The sequence below is a fragment of the Cladophialophora immunda genome (genome assembly GCF_000835495.1).
Source record: "Cladophialophora immunda strain CBS 83496 unplaced genomic scaffold supercont1.6, whole genome shotgun sequence".
In the NCBI taxonomy this organism is placed as follows: Eukaryota; Fungi; Ascomycota; class Eurotiomycetes; order Chaetothyriales; family Herpotrichiellaceae; genus Cladophialophora; species Cladophialophora immunda.
The window spans coordinates 1884285-1904653 of NW_015622546.1; the positions used below are offsets into that span (position 1 = coordinate 1884285).

General features: G+C 51.6%; 7 protein-coding genes and 1 non-coding gene across 9 annotated transcripts in view; 6 read left to right on the forward strand and 2 right to left on the reverse strand.

Moving 5' to 3' along the window:
* Window positions 1-688: 688 nt before the first annotated feature.
* On the forward strand, window positions 689-3427 carry PV07_10209 (uncharacterized protein). The gene is made up of 2 exons (XM_016397523.1): window positions 689-2973; window positions 3028-3427. Exons 1-2 carry the CDS (start codon window positions 1802-1804, stop codon window positions 3359-3361), a joined length of 1506 nt encoding a protein of 501 aa, XP_016244714.1. The 5' UTR covers window positions 689-1801; the 3' UTR covers window positions 3362-3427.
* Window positions 3428-3798: 371 nt separating this feature from the next.
* PV07_10210 (uncharacterized protein) lies at window positions 3799-5012 on the forward strand. Its single transcript, XM_016397524.1, has 3 exons — window positions 3799-3988; window positions 4066-4278; window positions 4329-5012. Exons 1-3 carry the CDS (start codon window positions 3976-3978, stop codon window positions 4901-4903), a joined length of 801 nt encoding a protein of 266 aa, XP_016244715.1. The 5' UTR covers window positions 3799-3975; the 3' UTR covers window positions 4904-5012.
* Window positions 5013-7086: 2074 nt separating this feature from the next.
* Window positions 7087-8895, forward strand: PV07_10211 (uncharacterized protein). The gene is made up of 3 exons (XM_016397525.1): window positions 7087-7546; window positions 7694-8155; window positions 8287-8895. Exons 1-3 carry the CDS (start codon window positions 7242-7244, stop codon window positions 8627-8629), a joined length of 1110 nt encoding a protein of 369 aa, XP_016244716.1. The 5' UTR covers window positions 7087-7241; the 3' UTR covers window positions 8630-8895.
* Window positions 8896-9269: 374 nt separating this feature from the next.
* PV07_10212 (uncharacterized protein) lies at window positions 9270-10454 on the reverse strand (the record flags this gene model as incomplete). The annotated part of the gene is made up of 2 exons (XM_016397526.1): window positions 9270-9645; window positions 9703-10454. 2 exons carry the CDS (start codon window positions 10452-10454, stop codon window positions 9270-9272), a joined length of 1128 nt encoding a protein of 375 aa, XP_016244717.1.
* A 595-nt stretch (window positions 10455-11049) lies between these two features.
* Window positions 11050-13461, forward strand: PV07_10213 (uncharacterized protein; the record flags this gene model as incomplete). Its single annotated transcript, XM_016397527.1, has 1 exon — window positions 11050-13461. The coding sequence occupies one exon, from the start codon at window positions 11050-11052 to the stop codon at window positions 13120-13122; it is 2073 nt and encodes a 690-aa protein (XP_016244718.1). The 3' UTR covers window positions 13123-13461.
* Window positions 13462-13790: 329 nt separating this feature from the next.
* Window positions 13791-15687, forward strand: PV07_10214 (uncharacterized protein). Its single transcript, XM_016397528.1, has one exon. The coding sequence runs from the start codon at window positions 14068-14070 to the stop codon at window positions 15619-15621; it is 1554 nt and encodes a 517-aa protein (XP_016244719.1). The 5' UTR covers window positions 13791-14067; the 3' UTR covers window positions 15622-15687.
* Window positions 15688-16043: 356 nt separating this feature from the next.
* On the reverse strand, window positions 16044-16159 carry PV07_10215. Its single transcript, XR_001622149.1, has one exon. It is a non-coding gene; the product is annotated as a 5S ribosomal RNA (ribosomal RNA).
* Window positions 16160-16930: 771 nt separating this feature from the next.
* Window positions 16931-20369, forward strand: part of PV07_10216 — a gene marked incomplete at both ends in the record, with an annotated part of 5656 nt that continues 2217 nt past the window's right edge. The window contains 3 exons of one of the 2 annotated variants that reach the window (XM_016397530.1): window positions 17181-17816; window positions 17863-18515; window positions 18681-20359. In XM_016397530.1, coding sequence (XP_016244721.1) covers window positions 17181-17816; window positions 17863-18515; window positions 18681-20359 — 2968 coding nt within the window. Of the gene's footprint in view, window positions 17817-17862; window positions 20360-20369 lie in introns of both variants that reach the window. The other variant, XM_016397529.1, reaches the window with a different exon arrangement.

The following is a 20369-nucleotide window of genomic DNA, read 5'->3' on the forward strand; positions in this document are numbered from 1 at the left end:
CTTGAGCTGGGTAAATGTCAACTAGGAAGGTTAAGCGACACGAGATGCATACCTGTAGTTGATTTGAGACGTCTGAAAAGGAGAACTAGGTTGCGAGGTTCGAAAACAGTTGGGAATAGTTTGAGGCTCGTGGTGGTTGTGAAAGTGATGCGAGTTGAACGGCGAAAGATGAACTTGAGCTGAGTTGAGTTGATGTGACGTCTTGAGCCTTCTTATGGGGGCATGAGCGAGTCTCCCCAATTAGCTAGGTACTGAACCAGTGCATTCAAGCCTGAAACACGCAAGACTGGGCTGTGCTAAGCCAAGCTGCGGGTACCTGGACGCGCACCCATTGGGCTTAGCGATGCCTAAATTGCTCCAGATTATCGAAACACCTGGTTTGGTCTGCCCGCAAACAAAACCTGCTTTCAATCTTCAATCATGTCTTTCGACAGCACAGCCACTCTCCACACACTCTGACCTGACGTTAAAGTACGAATGACTCTCAAAATGATCCCTTCAGCAGCTGCGGCCGCCAAGTTTACTAACCCAGTGCGGCTCTCGATAGAGACAGGTTCAAAACAGCGGCGCCCGTGCTCTCTTCCAGGAGAACCAGCGACAAGCAATTTGTTCCTTTCGCTCTGCAGCCCTTGCAAACGACCTTTACAGGATACCAACCGCACAGGGCAGCATACCCCCCCCCCCCCCCGAGGTCTGTGCTCATACTTGTGGATTGGGCTGCTCAGCCAACAGGTCCTACGATTCAACGGTATGCAAGTCCCCTTGTGACTTCGACTGAACAACACTATTGTGTGTCTGATCGAACCGCTTCTTTCGTTCATCCGACAAAACAGGCTCGAAATCTCAATTCCATGGGAACGATGCACCTTTCACTTCGCCTAGGTTTTCTGGCTGCCATTGCTTCGTGCACCACAACATGCCTCCCCAGCCCAAGGGTCGCAATACCCGAAAAGACCACGATTCCAGACGCTTCTCCTACACAAACTACTTTCAATGGCCCGTGGATGCCATCAAACCGTAACTATGGGCTGTTCGACCGCCCATTGCCTCCTCCGCTTTTCGATGGCAATGTCCTTCAGATGGTGCTTTGAAAATGCAGGGAGTAGATTCTTAGAGCAGTGGCCACAGCACCTGAAACCCAGAGTACATCGATTCGCTGTCTCGGGGAGCTCTTGCAGCACTTTCTGGAAGGCACAGGCCAGAGTCCTCTGGCAGGTTAACAGGAATAGTTGGCAGGCCGCTGAGCCTATGTCAAACCCGGTTCTCCACTTGTCAAACTGCATGGTTATGCTGCTCGGCGTGCTACGGAGTCTCCAGTTTGCATCATAAAACCGCGGTGACCGCCATTCGTCCGTGGCCCTAGATGTCGTTTTCATTGAGAATGCTGCCTATACAGGCTGTTCTCGCGTTCGACAGTTAATGCGAGGCAGGCAGAACAGCGACTTCAAGGTGGTCCTGCAGCATAAGCCTCGCAATCACGACCTACCACGCATCAGATTTCGACCATCAAGCACGACTCCAGCTCAGCCTTGTCCATTATCCATGATGGGCGCGCAAGTTGAGCAGCATGATTTTCACATGCTTCGACCTTGCTGGAGGAGCCACCAATGACATATTCCAGTGGGTCTGGCCCCCAGAACAGAGAAAGAAATGCACCCTACCTTGAACGGTACCTGCATAATGACGTCCGCAGTTGTAATATCTTCTCATTTCTGCAGAGTAGGATTCGAATTATTATTTCGAGCAGCCGACTCTCATCTTGTTGTCGGCCTGGTCCCATCCCTGTGACAAGCTACAAGACATGGCCTTCAGTCCTTTTTTCTGGCTCTACACCATTCTCCAATGGGTCCTCGACAAGATATTTTCACCCTACCCACCACCTCCTAACGCACACCTTCGACGTCCTAAAATTGCGGTAATTGGTGCCGGACTCACCGGTGTCTCCGCGGCAGCTCACTGCGTTGGCCATGGCTTCGAGGTAACTATTTTTGAAGCCGAAGATGAAAAGCACGTCGGCGGGATATGGACACACGTGAACACGACATCTGGTCTCCAAATTCACAGTGTCATGTATCGATTCCACCCTTCTGTTCAATGGACTGGAGGATACCCGCAGCAACACCAGATCGTCGATCAAGTTCAGCAATTGTGGCACAGGTACGAACTCGACCAGAGAACCATCTTTAATACAAAGGTCGAGAAAGTCTACAAGGACAAGCAAGGCAGGTGGATCATCAACAATCCCTCGAACGGCCGGTTTGATGGGATCATACCGGCTATTGGGACCTGCGGGGCTCCAAAGATGGCTCACTTACCTGGCCAAGAGACCTTCAAGGGAGACATTTTCCATTCTTCGGCCTTGGACGGCAAAGATGCGCACGGGAAGAGGATCCTCATTGTTGGAGGCGGCGCAAGTGCGGTCGAAGCATTGGAGTGGGCGGTTAACACAGGAGCTGCAGAAATCAAGGTGCTGGCAAGATCTGACAAGTGGATTATTCCACGAAACGCACTTGTGGATGCACTCCTTGCCTTCAACATTTTTGGTCAAGAAACTCTGCTCTCATGGATCCCCGAGAACCTCCTGCGCATATTCTTCTACCGCGACCTCAGAGACGTAGCGCCGGCAGATCAAGGCCTGTTCACTGAGACTCCCATGGTCAATTCGGAGATCTTCAAGCAAATACGGGCCGGCAAAGCAGCTTGGGTACGAGGGGACATTGAAGAGGTCCGTGAGAACGGCATCTTCTTCAATCAACGGGCAAAGGGTGTACCTAAAGGAGGACCCGGACGGCATAAGCTGGTCGAGGGAGATATGATCATCATGGCGACAGGTTACAAACGTCCAAGCCTTGACTTTTTGCCCGACGAGGTCTTCGCTGACGGCTACCAACCTCCACGATGGTTTATACAATGCTTTCCTCCGGCTGCGCCTTCAATTTGTGCGATCAATTCGACCTATGTATCTGCTATTGGGTAAGTGAGGTATGGCCTATTGGGGTGGCGATGACAGCTAACTCATCATCCCAGAACTGTTGGCAATTATCACATTGGGATCTACACGCGAATGCTCCTGATGTTCCTCGTTGATCCTTTGACGACTCCTCGGACTTGGTGGATGAAGCGATGGGTGGACTTTACCAGTACGATCAAGTCGTTGGCTCCGACGAAAGCATTCGACTTCTTCACTTACTCGGAGCTGCTCTACTGGTTCTGCTTCATCACGCTGATCAACCCGTTTCGATGGAAGTGGGCGCTTTTTGTGTTCTTCGGCATTGGGAAAAACTTGCCCGCCAGCATTGTGGAGCAAGAAGACAAGCTGAGGAACGGACTGGGATTCAGCAAAGATAACCATTATGATTAGTCCCTAGATAGTTACGTAGTTCGACAGCTTAAAGCGAATCTGCGCGCGTACTGCGTACCCGAAAGACTTGAAGGTGTTCTACTATAGTGCTCATCTGCGGGAGAACTTTCTCACATCTTCTATCCTCTGAAAAGCGCGGTCCTAGGTTAGGACGGAGCAGCAATAATGGTGGGCTCCAAATGGAGGTTTCAAATGAAGTAACCCGTCACCGCCAGTGGATAGAGTACTACTAGCACTGAGCAGAGGCGGTTGAGCCGCATGGCGAAGAATGACGTCAGGTCTTGTCGGAACTCCAACCGACTCGGAGCGTTGCTAAACTTCACATGTTCATTCTTGAATCATATATGATCATGCATGATACAGCAAGAAACCCGCGGAATCTCGAGCCTAAAATCCTTGAGCTTTTCGTCCACCACAATCAAGCGTCCTCGATCTCAATCAAGCCAAGAGTCTCTTTACTCTCCTGCCAATCTGATCTCCTCCCGGTGAACCATAGTGGCACCAATTTCACCTAGTACAAAACGACAATACCGAGACGTTCAGCTGCCACAAAAGCCTCCTTTTCTGCCTTTCCAATCCTCAAATTGTACTACTAGCCAAAGCCGTCGTCTATCATGGATGATCCGGGTATGGTAGTCTGATTACCGGCCACTTCACTCCTCAAGGCTATCAAGCTCTGGCTAACCAAATGTTCGTGAGTGCAGTGGCCGATATCCCTCAGATCATCGAGACACTTTGTACAGCTCCACCAGCTATCCAGAGGGCGGCAATTGAAGCCTACTTCACACCGACTGCATCCTTCACGCATCCGTTTTGTCGGACAGGGAGCTTTCCTGGCTCAATATGGCTCATCATCATGATTTACCGCTGGTACAAAATCCTCAGTCCTCATATTGATGTTGCAGTTGACGGAGTTGGTACGTAATGCACCACAGTAGGAATGCGTCAAAGTATTAACGAGGAGCAGCATTCGACGAAAGAAACCTGCGCCTCTACGTCTCCATTCACCAGAACTTCAAGCTCTGGGTGGTCCCCTTCTACAATGCTCCTGTCAAACTCGTCACTGTCCTCCAGTTGACCACCGACCCGACCCCCATGCCTCCTGAACCCCAAGAGACTCTTCAGCTCATGACCACCACTGAACTCGACAATCGGAAGGTCAGCGACACGGGGGTTAATATCACGCCCGATTCGTCTCAAAGTGGCGCTAGTGGAGGCAAGCACTGGACGCTGAGAAATACGGCCGGTTCCACTAGTATCACATTCCGCAAAGACGCCGCGGACGGTGATAGCGACAAGGTTAAGTACTACATTCAATCACAGAACGACCTGTACCAGACCACCGAGTTCATCAAGTTCCTTGTCCCTTGGGGCATCGGGGCCTTCCTAGTGATAACCTGGCAATTCTGCGCAACAATGTTCTGTGTTATTGGCACCAAGATCTATGATCTCCTGATGTGGCTACCACAGAAGCTGTATCGTCAACACTTTGAAGTTTTCGACAACAGAGAGAAAGCACACCCACATCTCGGTGCCGATTAAACGTGTCCAGACCACGAAAGGCAGGGTACCCAACACCTGACATACTATTCATCCATCGCCTTCGAGGGGCATGTAGTAACTGATAGACGGAGGTAAGAACGTCGGAATCCAACAGACCGCTCGGGCTGCCGAGTACTATTGATCAAGTCCAGCTGTACATAGACGGACATACGCATTATAAAAGCTGATGTTGTAGGGGTGCAATGCCATCGTGCTCAAGGTCATGCCGTAAATGGGTGAGAGGATAGAGACTGATCAACTCTATGATAGTATCTAGGGTAGGATACTACTAGTGTCGGAGGCACGGGACAAGGAACTGTAAAGAATACTATAGCTAGGACATACATAGTAACTTAAGTTGTGACAATGTTGAATGGTACTACTATTCATTAGTAGAATGCGTTACTTTTCTCGACCGTTCTCTATGATTCAGACCAGAGACGAGGTGAGACCAACTTGAAATCAAACTGGATCAGGGTCCCTCAAAGCGACTCAGGCTGAGCTAGAGTCGGGCAAGAGTCGAGCTGGAATCAGGCCGGGACTGTGTTTGCTTCAAGGTAGGATCCTACCGGGACGGCGGGGAGTACACTTTGGATTGTTAGCACCATGTCCTGTCGAACTGACCTTCGGTACTCAAAGTGAATTCAAAGCGTTGTGAGATCCTCATGGTGATCAAGTGTGGCACAACTTGACGTCTTGAAACGAGTCACCATTTTCGCCCAAAGCGGTAATCTGGCTGACCGAATCCAGTAGCTTTCCAGCATTCGCATCACGTGACTAGATAAATATGGACGTTGCTGGTGAGTCGATGTCAAAGACAAGTTGCACTTTCGGACCAGGAAGACTCCTTGTGGAATTATCTCAATGGGTTTACGCGCCTTGCGCAGCTATATGTGATCATCGGAGGCTGGAGTTTGTCCCTTGACGAGCTTTGGAAGAGTGCGCTTGTCAGAGTTGGAGGCTGCCGGCGCCCTTGCTCATCCTTTTGGCTTTTGGCTTTCCCGGCTGCGGAGAAGACATACTATCTCACTCAGTCTGACTTGTTAGCTGAAAGGTGGTAGTTATCATTCATTCATGACGGTTTTCTGTCGTACCCTAGACACAGTGGTATCCTTTCCGTGCTGACAATATTGGCTGCATCTGAGCTGCCTGCTACCTCGTCGCTATCGAATAAGCTGTGGCGACATTGTTGGATGGCATCTGCTCTCCGTCAGATTGTGCCACTTGTGTCTAAAAAAGGCCTCAGGCGCTGGAGCTATAGCACGACAGTAGTAGTAGACTATAAGTATCTTGTCCACATGCCTATGCAGCAGCGGCTTTCATACATGCTATTTGGGACGGCGAAAGACTACTGCTACTCCTGCTGCTACCTTTACTGTGCAGTACTGCTGTTCGTGGGTGGTTCCGCCCGTTCAGGACCATTGCGAATTCGACTCGATTTCATTCTCAGATCGAATTGAATCAAGCATTTGGTTCGTCAGCCTAGGGCGCTTTCGTATTTCGGGAACGAGGTATATAATAGGCGACATGGCTCACACGAGAAGAGCATGTAGCTGTAGTCGTGGTCATCAGACTCGGATTCCCTGCAGCCACTTAGACTGGAAATGCTAATGATTATGCCGCAGTACGAAGTATATCTTCTGGGCTTCACAATGAGGAAGATTTCAATAAGGTGCTGATGTCACTAGTTGAAGTGGCCCTGCGCTAGCTAGTGCCTTAAGGGGTTTAGCTGCCGCGGCCCAGAAAAGTTAACCCCGCAAAGCTTGGCGTGGGCGATGGACATTCACGGCCCTGGAAAAGGAGGCGATGCGAGATTAGATATCCAGAAAAGCTTGTGCGAGCTCCACCACAACAGCCGCCCAGCTGTACGAGGACTAGCTACAACGGCCACGATGACGCGAATGCCTTAATCGGGTGCATAGCTCTCGTGGAATCGCTTGCGATCGCCAAACAGCAGACGAACCGAGATTACCTGTGCCCGCGGCGTTGATGGTCAGGCTCTACCTCGTACTCTGCTGAGACAAGTATTTTAGCAGCCTACAAAGGAGCAATAATCACACCGGGCGACGCAAGCAGTGGTGCTTGCCGTTGATCCTTCAAGCACGATCACGTTGCGGGCCAGGAGGACAATAATATAACGGATGTGAGCCCATTCTATCCCCCTTCGCCACTACGTCTCTCCCGTCCTTTCTCTTCACACGCTCCTTCCTGCCCTGCTTTTGCCTTTTGTTTTGCTCTTCCGTGGTGGTGTCGCTCGTTGAACTCCTCATTCCCCACCAGTTCCATTCGTACCTACTCTGGTTTGCTCTTTTGAGATCTTGCCCACGAAAGTGACAACATGGTTACCTCCAAGGTTCTGTCGCTTTCGCTGTTTGCTCTTGGTATTCAGGGCCTTGCCCTCCCTGGCTTTTTGGGAGGTCCCCCCGGGTTTCCTGATCAAGGAGGTCCCCCAAGCGGACCACCAGGCCGAGGAGGTCCAGGAGAAGGTCCTCCTGGAGGCAACTCTCCAGGCTGGCCGGGATCTCCTGGATTCCCGCAGCCTGGTCCTCCGGGTGGAGGACAGCCAGGATGGCCTCAACCCAGCTTTCCAAGCTGGCCGAGCATCCCAGTCACTACCACTACGTCCGAGACAACAAAGCTACAGTATGTTCACCCCTTGCCTGTCCGGCGCAGCATCAAGTTGCAGGATCTGCACATCGCCACATCCTTTTACGAGTCTGTCTTGGATAAGGTTCTTGCTGGCGACGTATAGATTCTTTGCAGAATCCTGCTGACTCGGATTATGCATAGCCCGACGACGTCTAGCACGAAATCTCCGACCTCTGAAAGCACCACTTCCTCAATCTCAACGTCCTCGTCAACGACTACTTCGACGGTGCCAACGACAACACCTACAACTCTGTCAACCACAAGCACAGCAACAACACCCAGCACCACAACCACAACCACAACCACAACCACTACCACAGCCACTCCTACCACCACAACTACAACGACGAGCACAACAACAACAACCACTACCACAACAACCACAACAACGACCACGACTACCACGACGACTACTACTACCACCACTACCACCACCACTCCTCCTCCGAACTGCCCGACCCCGACGCTGCAAAACGGTGGATTCGAGTCGAGCACTACGGACATAGACCCTTGGGTCTACTCCGCCTTTACTCCCGACCTTGTGGAGACGGTTGCCCAAGCAGACACTGGCATTTTCCAACCACATTCCGGCAACAATTACTTGTACGTCGACCCTTCCTTATTCTCCAACTTTCGCTCTCCCCTTTCTTCCCTCATAACTCGTCTGTACTATATCCCCGTACTGGCACCATGGCGCTAACTAAGGCCCTTCTTTTTCTTTTCCGTCTCTCTAGCCAGGTGACCAACGACAATACCTCGCCCTCGGAAGCGCGCATCGCGCAGTCCCCGTCCTTCTGCAACGGCGTTGAGTACACCATCTCGCTCTGGGTCATTGGAGACTGCGACGGCACGGGCTCGTGCGCCGCGTCTGGGCCCGTCCGTATCCAGATCGTCACCGACATCGGCTTCAGCACGGACATGACGCTCACCAATAGCGGTCCCGACGACTGGCAGGAACTTACGTACACATTCACGTGGACCGGGGGTGACGGCCTCTCCCCCGTCATGATCGATGTCTTTATGGACAACGAGAACAATTCAATCGGTCTGGACGACATCACAATCTCGTTTGCTTGATCTAGGCTATCCTATCAGTAATGTTGTGTGTAGGGGGCCTTTTTGTTGCTTGTTCTGGAGGATACCGTACTCTAGATAGACATGTTTTGTTTACTGCTCAGGTATATTGCCTGAGAGGATCGATGGTTACTACTAATGAGCTGGATTTTCTTTCCCTCAGATGAATTTGACAAATGTTCAGGGGACCACCCTATAGCTGTCTGTTCGTGTCTTGCGGTTTTATTCCAACTTCTAGCTAGACGTTCTGTTGTACTACTGGGGGTGAGTGAAAGCTGTCGGCATGCTCGCCCACAACAAAAGTTAAGCTTACTCCCAAACAACAACCACGCCCGGCATCAATACTATCATTCAATCATAAGAGGCTGTCATTTAACCGCCGCATTCGATTGCATATTTGGTAGTCATTGAGCACGAACGAACTATCTGGGATCGTACTGTGTTCCAAGGCTCTTACAACGGCGGGCAATTTCGCTTCGTAATATCGACAAACCCTGGGTCAGAAACAGGTAGACTACCGATCAAAACGCCCGGGAATACATACACCACGGAGCACCTTCCACGATGATGCCGCGGTTCGATTCAGTCGTGGGTGATCGAGAAAGGATATCCGTTTGGCGTAGACTAGACAGATAGCTGTGCATCAAGACCTTTGTCGTCCTATCGCCTTCACAGCGGCCCATGTTTGCACCATCGTCGCGACACAGGATACGATGGTAAGGCCCAGGATGAAAAGTGCAATCCAGAACGTCCAGAATTGCTGAGGGTTCCGCCTGTCGCGCCACAGCTGCGCCCAGCTCACCGGCGGGGACTGAAAGACTTCTTCGTACAACTCGAGGACGCGGTCTCGCCAATGCACAAAATCCCACAGGTTGAGCGTCCGATGGGCGTCGAATTCTCCAATTTGATGGAACGCCTGTCCCTGCGCCTCGAGGAAGACTTCCGTGTCTCGATCCCACGGTGGAAACAACAGGTCGAGCGTCAAGATTGTCTCTGCCAGCATGGAATGCGGAAGAGGGCTGGGCCAGTTCAGTAGACGCTCTTATGCACTGCGAGGGCTTGGAGAGAAAACGTACACTGGGTGTTGTTTGCTACCGGAGCCAATCCCAAGCATGGCTTGCAGGACGAACTTGTGCGGGAAGATGGAAAGCGTCTTCGTCCTTCTGTCCAGAGACAAATGGTCTTCTAGGCTGGTCGTCCATCGAATCCGCAATCCGCAAATTCTCACCATGTTGGTCGCGGTGAACTTGGGATCTAGTCTACTCTCCTTTGCGGTGAGTCTCGTGTAGCGTGGGACCGGGAATAGGCTGGTCAGAAACTGTTTCAACGGGACGTCCGCCGCCCAGACCACACAAGGGGTGCTAGACCGCAGTGATGAGAGGCTCTTGTCCCGTACATTCACCAAAAGGCACAAGCGGATGCCGAGATTTATCGCATTCTCAATCTCATTCTCGCTCTTGTCGGCGAAGTTGCCTCGAAGCACTCGTTGCAAATCTTGCCTGGTGCCGTCGGCGTGAACTCGGATCGCCCTTGCAATTTGCATGATGTCTTCATGCGTCGTGGCAGCAACTCGAGCGGCTTGCCGTGCCTGAGTTCCGATTCCGATGCCCAGAAGTCCAATCTCTTCGACATAGAACGCAAAATAGTCTCCGAGATAACGAAGATTGCTTGGAGAGACCTGTGTCCCAAAGAGCGCCTCGAAGATCTGTAGCTTCAACCCAGGCATGGGCCTGTGTCTGAGAGGTGTTTTGTCGCTGCACATGTTATGTTTTTGTCCCGATGAAGAGAAACTAGTCCTGGGAGGGTCGAACATGACAACCAGCGACATGGACAAGCGGCACGAAAGATAGAGCAGGATACAGCCATACACGTACGTCAGTGCGCCGTCTGGCGAATCTCGAATGTCGAATAGGGGCTGGGCGGCTGGGGAGTCTTGGGCACGTCAAAGGTTTCTCAGTGAGGATGGGATTGCTTCAGAACTAGTCACTTCGCTGACAAGACTGACCATTGCAGCTTTTGGGCGGCCTGATGGATTCTTGCCTCAGCCTGTTGCCTGCGCACTGTTCTGGTCTGGTCACAGCGTGTCTTGTAATCGGTGAGGCTGAGCAGTACTCGGTACTGGTCAGGTTGTTGCGCCACTTACCAAGTCTTTGCATTAGCCGCCGCCTGTGGACGTTTCCGATGTCCAATGATGTTCTCAGGTCTATCAACCGGCAGAACATGTCCAATTTCACCTACTCCTTGGTCTTGCATAAAACTTTCTTGTCCGCGATTCTTGACCACTATCTCGGAAAATCAGGCTCCGGCTCGCCGACAGGATGAATTGATGTTTGACGGGGTTGAAATGGGTATCCCAATGTCCTGAAGCTGTGTCGCTGACTTCGCGCGACTTGTATCCTAGATCGATATCTCAATTCACGGACATGGAGGCCTGTGCATTCAAAAATCCCACAGTCGACCTCGACCAGCCTCACGAGGTATTTCACCACCAGGACGATGTTAGAGGTGCTTTTGATACGCTGCCGGAGACACCTGCAGCTCCACCGAAACACCTACACCCATTGGAGACATACCAGCCTACCGCTGATGGACGAAACTTGAACGTTGTTCAAAAGTCTGGAGAATTGCGAGGAGGGGCGGATCGTCATTTGCCGACGGTCGAACACAGCTTTCCATCGTCTTCTGCGCTAACGATAGGCCTCGCGGCTTCTCTCAATGATCAATCAGCGCCGACTGTCTTGAGGCAAGGCATCACTTCGTCATTTCGACGACTATTCGGCTCATTCAAGTCATCTGTTGGAGGAACGTCAAGTGAGGGAAGCTTGCTGAGCCGGCAACAGTCACGATATGCTAGCACCACCGACACCAACGCCACTACACCTACCTCTCTTGTCACAACCTCCAATCTCATGTCAATACAGAGGCTCGTTGCCGATCCAGATATGCCTATAGAGACATCAATCGCAGAATTGTGGACATCGAGGATACAAAACCGGCTGTATTGTGAACTCGAGAAGCATGTTGTCGAAGCGTCGTGGATATTAGAACTGTTGATGGTTGGTGAAAACCAGAACAAGCTCAAACCGACAATAGTCATCACATGCCGAACAGACCGAGCTCGAAAAGAAATTAAAAAGGTTTGCAAAGAGCTAAAATGGCTCAAGCGACTATGCAGCGAGAATGACCTGCGAGTAGTTGCACATGTTCAGCAATTTGTGTTGAACGGAAGAGTCATAAATGGCAACACTGCATGTTCCGTGAAAAGGTCATGCGTAGTCGAAATCCCGCAGGGAGCCAGGACGTTTTGCGGTCAAAGGGTTCAGGTTTTCTCCGAAGCTGGGAATGAGGTTGGCTCTTGCACATTCGGGGGTCTGGTGACGATCGGACACATCGTGTACGGAATTACCGCAGGCCACCCGTTCATCACGGGCGGTGGCGATGACTCAGATGCTGCTGAAATCATGGGTGGAGAGGATGTCGACAATGAGAGCTCATTCGAGTCGGAGGATCCATTCATCTCTTTTGACAGCGACGATGAAGAGGATACATCTTCAATATCTGCAGGCGACAACGGCAACCCCAACCCGACAGGGACAAAAGTAATAGCCAGAGATTCGGTCGAAGCGGACAGTGCAAATGTGCAGCAGCTAGCTCCAGCCTCAAGGCCACGCATGCCTCCAGAGTGTCTTGACCGGTTCCACCACATCAACACTGAAAGCGGATCGGAGCCTACATTGATAGCTTCTTCGGTCAACAGACGCCCCATGACCCCGGATATTTGGCCCACGGCACACACCTCGATTCCAGGTCTTCAGCTTCAACAACCATGCCAACACCGTGAGCACGAGATGGACGATCCGCACAGAGAACTTCGAGCAGCTACCGTCTCAGTAGCAGGTGATTTCAACCAGTTCCCACTTCAAGAGTTAAAGATGGAGGCAGACTGTGCTCTTATTGATGTTTCGAGCTGGCCTGACCTCCTGCCAAATGCGATATGTTTCAGAGATCCTCGTCGGGATATCCTCATTGAGGGAGCTGTGGAGCAGACAGACAATGTGAATGGCGAAGTGACCGTTATCGCAGCCGAAATTGGGCCACAATATGGTGTCCTTTCAGCCTTGAGGTCCATCCTGAAGATAGGGAAATCGGTATTTGAGGTGCGCCGTGTCAGCCTCGAACGCAACCTGCCGCGCGGTGTCTCGGGCGCCTGGGTCGTCAATGACAAACTCGTTTGTGGCCACATCATCGCCTCGCGATCTGACGCACCATGGGCGTATATGGTATCTATCGACTCCCTTCTAGACAGTATCAAGGGAGTTAAAGCTGCCGGAAGCGTTCAAATACCTCGTCCGGAAATCGTGCAAAGAGCCCACAAGACGACGTCTCGGTGTGTGAAGCAAACAGTGACGGCTGAGAGGCAGAGATGTGGACCTTCAAGCAGCGCTCTTCACACTGTCCACGAGGAAGATTTTATGCGGCAACCGCGCCATTTTTGAGCTGAAAAGATGAGGAGAGTGCCATGCAACCAGGCCTCACAGCAGTCGATTTCGGTCTCGAAGTTTGAGATGCGAAACCAAGGACCGTCCCATGCTTTAGAGAAACGCACAGGATTGTCGGCAGCAAGGGTCCCATCTCACCAGGGAAAGATTTGGAGTGCTACGGTAGCCAGAAAGTCACCCCTTTCGAATATGCTGTGATTGCGTAGTTGTCTGAAGTCGCTTGTTTACCGTACAATGTTCTTTCCGCCATGGTATAGTTTGTCAGCCAACATAGGGCTCCTTGAGAACGAGGAGACGAAGGTAGATACAGGAAGCAGGCAAAAGCGACCCCGTCCCACTGGAACCAAAGGTAGATTGGTGTTCCGAAGAAGCCTTTCTGAAGACTCTGGTGTGTCTGGCTAGGTCCTTGGTTGTCGGGGTCATGGTCTGGGGATAATATCGTGGCTGTTCAAGTAAGACAACGGTAGCGGAGTGAACTCAGTCTTGTATGCCGCAAGACTGATGCTGTATAGATATCGCAGGAGGAGGCAGATCACCACTTGGGCCTCGTGATCATTACGGGAAGGCTGCTGAATGCTAGGGATCAACGGGGTCGTTGTTGGAGTTGGAGTAAGAAAGTGACTTTCCGACCAAATCACGGCACGATCCGTACAAGCGCATTTTCTCGCAGGTCGCAGGGCATTGCAGGGCTAGTTTCAACTTCCTGCACTCTGACCTCAACTCCCTGATGTCAGAATGCGCTCCCTCTCATCTCGAGAGGCCCATTCTTCTCTATCATTAGCGAGACCACTCGGACACCTGGACTGATCACGTTTCAGTGTCATGGATGACGAGCCTAGACATGCCATTCAGAGAACACAAGCTCAAAGGTGACTCCAAGTGAGATAGAATGGTCGACTAACGCGCTCCTCTTTCAGCTTGCAAGCCGCCGTACTGCAGGGAATGGCTTTCGAACCACTGCAGTGGCTTCGATCACTGCACGACTCGATTTTAGACCCGACTCCTCGAGCTGGTCTTCACCCAATTCCCGGCACCAAATCGCTGACCTTTACAAGCGCTATCCTTCCGCCTCTGATCTACTACCTGGCGCTCCTCCTTCTCGCCCCTCCGCCGCCGCCGGCGGTCGATAGCCTTGTTGTGAAGACTTTCCGGAACTGTCTCGCCCTGGTTGCTGGAGTGCTATTCTTTCGCCTGCCCCTCGAATACCATGTCCCGCAGAGCATTGGTTTGACCTACCAGCTGGGCCTTGTTGGTCTGTACGGTGGATGCAGGGTCCTTGACGCATTCTTCATAAGCCCATACTTGTTTGGACACATTCCGCGGAGGGTCAAATATCATCACCGTCGTCGAATGGACGCTGTTGGGCCAGTGGCACAAGTCGAAGAGAAGGAATGGACAAATGGAGGAGTCGTCGATCCTTTCCATCATAATGGTGATTCTCAAGAGGATATCTCTCAGAGGGCAAGTAACGGTGGTATTTCAGGAGTCACAGAACAAAATCCATACCCTGCCAGCCCTCGTGCTTCTGCTATGCGGTCTGCTCTTCGCAGATCCATCTCCGGACCTGACCCGGTACCTGTCTTAGAGACAGCAACCACAGAAATTGGGTGGCCAACGACTCTTCTGGACCGCGCGGCATGGGCTCTTGAACTTGAACTCTCCATGCGTGGCATTGGCTTCACTTGGACTACTGCAGATGTGCGGCACACTCGCAAAACCTGGCTCCCCACCGTCCGCAACCGGGTTCACAGCGTATTTGTCCATGTCATGCCCGTTCTCCTCGTCAGCTGGGCCATTATCAGAACTGTGTATGTACGTCACCTCATGCCAATACAAGATGCGCCCTGGGACATGTATTCTGCATATGACCTGTTCGACCACCGTATACCGATGGGGTGTCAACTGCTTTTGACGGCTGCACTCGGAGCATTCCTTATGGCCGCGTTCTCCTTCGGGCATTCTCTGTTCGCGATCATGCTTAATCCGCTTGCACCAAACCCACTCGCCTTCTTTCCTCCGCTGTACACGACAAGGCCATGGCAAATTACGAGTGTACGGAAGTTCTGGAGTTTCGGTTGGCACCGACTGTTTGCGAGGCTGTTCCTGGTCTATGGAATATGGCCAGGGGAGTGGTTGGAACGAAAACTCTTGAGAAAAGGCCCGGATCAACCAGCCGACGTTGGCAAGGTCATTGGCGCTTTCTTGATTTCTGGATTCGTCCACAGCTTCTCTGTCCGCGGCGTCCTCGCAGGCGACTGGAGAATGGCAACTGGGGAGGCTCAGTTCTTCGCCTTGAACGGTGTCGCAGTCGTGCTGGAGGGCGTAGTTATTGAAGTTGTGCGTAGAGCTAGGAAGAGAAAAGGCCGGCCACGTCAAATGTGGTACGATCTCATTGTGGGAAGGATCTGGTGGATCGCGGTTCTGCTGTGGACAGGGAGGAATTTCGCGCGGGGTTGGGTCAAGTCAGGCCTCGTACGCGAGATGGCCTTTCTGTGAGAGTACGTTGCGGGCGATATAGATCTATATGTATGTCACGCCGATAGAATCTCTACGCGAAGGAGCAAGAGAACATTAAACGAATGAAGATTTCCGCTGAAACGGGTCCTTGAAAGGGTGTCCCAATCCAGGAGCCCAGCAGCCCGAAGGCAGTCTAGGTATGAGTAGCCCACAATGGAAGAAGGTAAACACGGACTACAACAATGAAGGGAGGTGTAGAGAATATTTTGACTGCGCATAGGGCTACCGTATCCTGCACACTGCATCCGATTTGCGGGCGAAGGTTTCGGTTGGCCCTCACAAAGCCTATTGTGTCGTCGACCCCCATGCCTCCGATTGTTTGCCTCTAGCATCGATTCTTACTTCGATGACATCGAACACCATCTACCCAACAATTACTCTGAGAAGTATATCCAAGCAAAAACAATCAACAGCTAGGATTCCCACCTGGTCACCCACGGTAGTACTAACTGGCCGGCATCAGGCTTAAGTACGGCTGAGCGAACGGGAAGCCCTGTTTTCCTGATCCTATGGTCGATTGCGAAGGAATATCTTCAACTACGATAGATAACCTTCGGCCGGCCTGGCGTTTGATTTCATTGAGACAGGTGTGGGACGAGGAGAGGTCAGAAAGGGACCTCAGGGCATTCCAAAAGGTGGAAGATACCGCGCTCTAGGCTCTCGTATCAAAGGAGGAAAAGGCCCTTCCAACAAGGCGCGGAATGAATCGACAGCTACAAGTACGTCTGCAGTCCCAGACCGGCTGGTCGGCATTGAATGTCACCCCACGAGCGACTGCTGGGATCCATCTATGGTCACGAACATCGAAGCTGGCGGTGGCCCTTTGCTAATGACGCCGCCCGACTGCCAGAACTGGCTGCGAAGCCTCGTCGCGCCAGGCAAACAGGTCTGGGGATGTCGATGTGGGAGCACCAGCCAGCCAGTTTTAAGCGGTACCTGGTCCATCTGGGCCGGCTCGTGGGCCGTGTAGTTGTATGTCAATCTGAGTCCCCCAGGCGACGAGGCTCTCGACCTCCGCATTAAGCTCATCGCTCTAGAACCGAATCCTGCTCTGGTGTTGGCTTGAGGCCATGTGCATTTGCCTGTTGCGCCCCCGATAGTGAGAAGGCAACAACACACGTGGATTCTGGGGATGCACATTTCCGCTTCCCCAACCACCCTCTGCCACGTTGCAACCTAGATGCCCCTCAGCTGCCTAAGCGCCATGGGGCTGAAATGCTCGGGCTGTAAGATTTACTGAGGCGTCTCGTTACAATTCACCGTCCGTCCATCTACTCAGTACCTTTGTTGTAGTCGTTGATTCCGATATTGCCGCGACACGATTTCTCTTGACTTCTGGATACTGGATATCGAATACTAAATACTACGGGTACCCTACTTGTTCATTATTTCTCCGTGTGGCACAGTCCACTGCGCACCCCCCAGCGAGGTCGCCCGCCCAATGAGAGAGTCTTCACGCTTGCTGTCTCTGCGCTCCGTTCCAGCTGTTGGTCCTCGATTTGAAATAGCACTCTCTCCCTCCTCGATTGGCTTTCAACATGAGCAACAAACTCCCTGATTCTGACCAGCAAAAGGGTATTTCGAAACCGGGTACACGCCAGACTAAGAAAGGTTTCAGGGACCGTTTTCTCAAAGCGATTCGGCCCGACTCGCCACCTCCAGCTTCCCGGGTCAAAAGTATCCCCCGATCCTCACACCGTAAGGTGCTGCAAGGTCAAGGTGACAAGCACGCAGAAGATGCCCAGATCGCTAGTTCCTCTGCTTCGGCCGCGCCCGCAGAGGCAGAGCTGATCAATGTTCAAGATAGACAGAGGATGACAGTGGATTCATACAAAGACAAAGACATGTGGGCAAGAGCTGAAGAAGAATTGCGGAGAGACGCCCAGAAGCGCGAGAAAATGGAAAAATACGACCGTATCCTTGAAGATTATTTCGCATCTAAACTAAAGCCCATTGGGACCTTGGAGAGACGGGAACAATTTTTAGGCTTCCTCAGCTTGGAAATCGAAAAACTCAACAGGGCTGATAGCGAGATTCTGCCTACGAACAAGGCCAAACGATTCTTCAGAAGTGCTGTCGAATCCATCATTGCCTCCAAGGGCATCATCACCGCAGCAACAGCTCCCTGTCTTCCTGCTTCAGTGGCATGTGCGGGTGTGGTGGTTCTTTTGTCGGTAAGTCTGCGACCAGGTCGAGTGGTGGATACTGAATTATTCCCAGTTCTGTGTTCAAGCTGCAGATCAGCGACACGTTCTTTTGGATGGCTTAAATGCCATCTCTGGCTCAATCCGTCGTCTTGCCGAGTACGAGGCTCTCCTCTCAAAGGACGACAATCAGCAAGTTGAAGAAGTCCAGATCTTGATTACCGTTGCCTGCCGCAATATTATTGAATTTCAAACCCGGGCAGTCTGTTTTCTGCAGCTCAACCCAGTCGAGAGCAAAATCCGCAACATGTTTAAGTGGGATAGATGGGATGAGTTGCTGTTGGCAATCAAAGACGCCGAAGCCAAGATTCAAGGTTGCGCAGAGAGAAAGAGCCTGAACGTCATTTGCAATATCTTTAACAAGCTTGACGAAGTCAAGACTGAGCTTAGAGGTACAATAGACGAAGGTTTCTCGAAGGTGGCAGCGACACAGGAGGCAATCGCTCGGAAAAAAAGTGCGAGTACTTTCCTCCGGCTCTTGTACAACAAGGCATGTCCCTATGAGGGCAGCAAAAACAGAAACCGTGAGCGAGTCACAGGTACATGCGATTGGTTCACCGATCACGACTTGTTCAAGGGGTGGAATTCGCCAACAGAGAATATTCACAAGACGTCAGGTGTTCTCTACGTCACAGCAGATCCGGGCTGTGGCAAGTCTGTTCTATCCAGGTATCTTGTCGACCAGATCCTTCCTGACGACGGGCGAACGGTGTGCTACTTCTTCTTCAAGGATGACTTTGAGGACCAGAAGAGCTCCCTTAACGCCGTCTGCACTCTCCTCCATCAGCTTTTTGATCTGAATCCCCACCTTCTGACGGACACCGTTCTTTCCAGGCATGATGGCCGAGGGGAAAAGTTTGTCGAGTCGTTTCCTGAGCTATGGAATACATTTGTCGATGCAGCTAGCTGCCGAGAGACTGTTTGTGTAATCGATGCTCTTGACGAATGCCGAGACTCCGACAGGAGAGAGCTTATTGACGCCATCACTGGAACTCAGGTCCCCAATTTGAAGTTCTTGGTAACCAGTCGACCATACGAGCACATACGCCGTGAAGTCTGTCGCAAAAGGAATACTCAAATCCCATTGATTCACCTACAGGGGGATCGTGGACCCACAGCAGACGCGATTGTACAGGAGATTAGGCTGGTTGTGGAAAGCCGGGTTGATGAAACCGCGGACCTTTTCAACCTAGAACCTGATGAGCGGGAACTAATGAAAACCCAACTGGAGTCTGTTCCAAACAGAACTTATCTGTGGATCACTCTCGTTTTCGATGGCTTGATGGACAGCAAACGTGGCCTCGACAAAAGCGACATTATGGATTTAACAAGGAAGCTCCCACAGTCCGCTAACGATGCTTATGAGAAGATCTTGATGAAATCCCTGGATCCTGGAGAGGCAAGGAGACTTTTGCATGTCATCTTAGCCGCAAAAAGACCGTTGTCTCTAACGGAGATGTCGATTGCAATGGCATTCAAAGGTGTAGACTGCGAACGACAGCGTACCTCTGCCGAAGGCAGGATCATACCAGAGAGCAGAATGAGGGGACATCTTCGAGATATTTGTGGTCTTTTCGTCGCCGTCGTCGATAACAAAGTCTACTTGCTCCACCAGACGGCAAGAGAATTCTTAATCCGAGATACAACAAAAGATACGGCTGAGGAGTGGGAAGCTCTCGAGCTTTCCGGAGACGCCCGCACGGAAGATGGTCCTGGATCATACCTCTGGAAGCATTCCATAGATCCGGCAGACTGCAACTCGGTTCTAGCAGAAACATGTATCCAGTACCTGCTGTCGGAATTAGTGAAGAAAAATGCTTCAATGCTCGAATACTCAGCCACCTACTGGGCAGATCACTACCGCCAGTCAAAGGAAGGTTATCAGGAGGCAGCAAAAGGACTGACACGGAATCTCTGTCTGCCATCCGAAACACGCACAACGTGGACTGAACTGCATAACAAGCACCACCCCAACAATATTACCATTCCTATGACCGGGTCCCCACTATGTCTGGTATCCGCTCTGGGACTCGAGAAAACTGTAAAGATGTTTTTGGATGATCAGGACTCTGCTAGCGGCCATCTTCAAAACGGAATTGACTCGAAGGACCGTGAGAAGGGTCGGACACCACTCATGTGGGCGGCTGCAAGTGGGTTTGTGGCTGTGGTCAAGCTACTACTCGAGAAGGAGGCTAATCTAGAGGTTAAGGATTATAATAGCCGGACGCCTCTCTCAAATGCTGCCTACTACGGACATGAGACGGTGGTCAAGCTACTACTCGAGAAGGGGGCTGACCTAGAGGTCCAGGATAAAATTGGCCGGACACCTCTCTCATGGGCCGCCTGTGACGGAAATGAGGTAGTGGTCAAGCTGCTACTCGAGAAGGGGGCTGACCTAGAGGTTAAGGATGATATTGGCCGGACGCCTCTCTCAAATGCCGCCTTCTACGGAAATGAGACGGTGGTCAAGCTGCTACTCGAGAAGGGGGCTAACCTAGAGGTTAAGGATGATAGTTGCCGGAC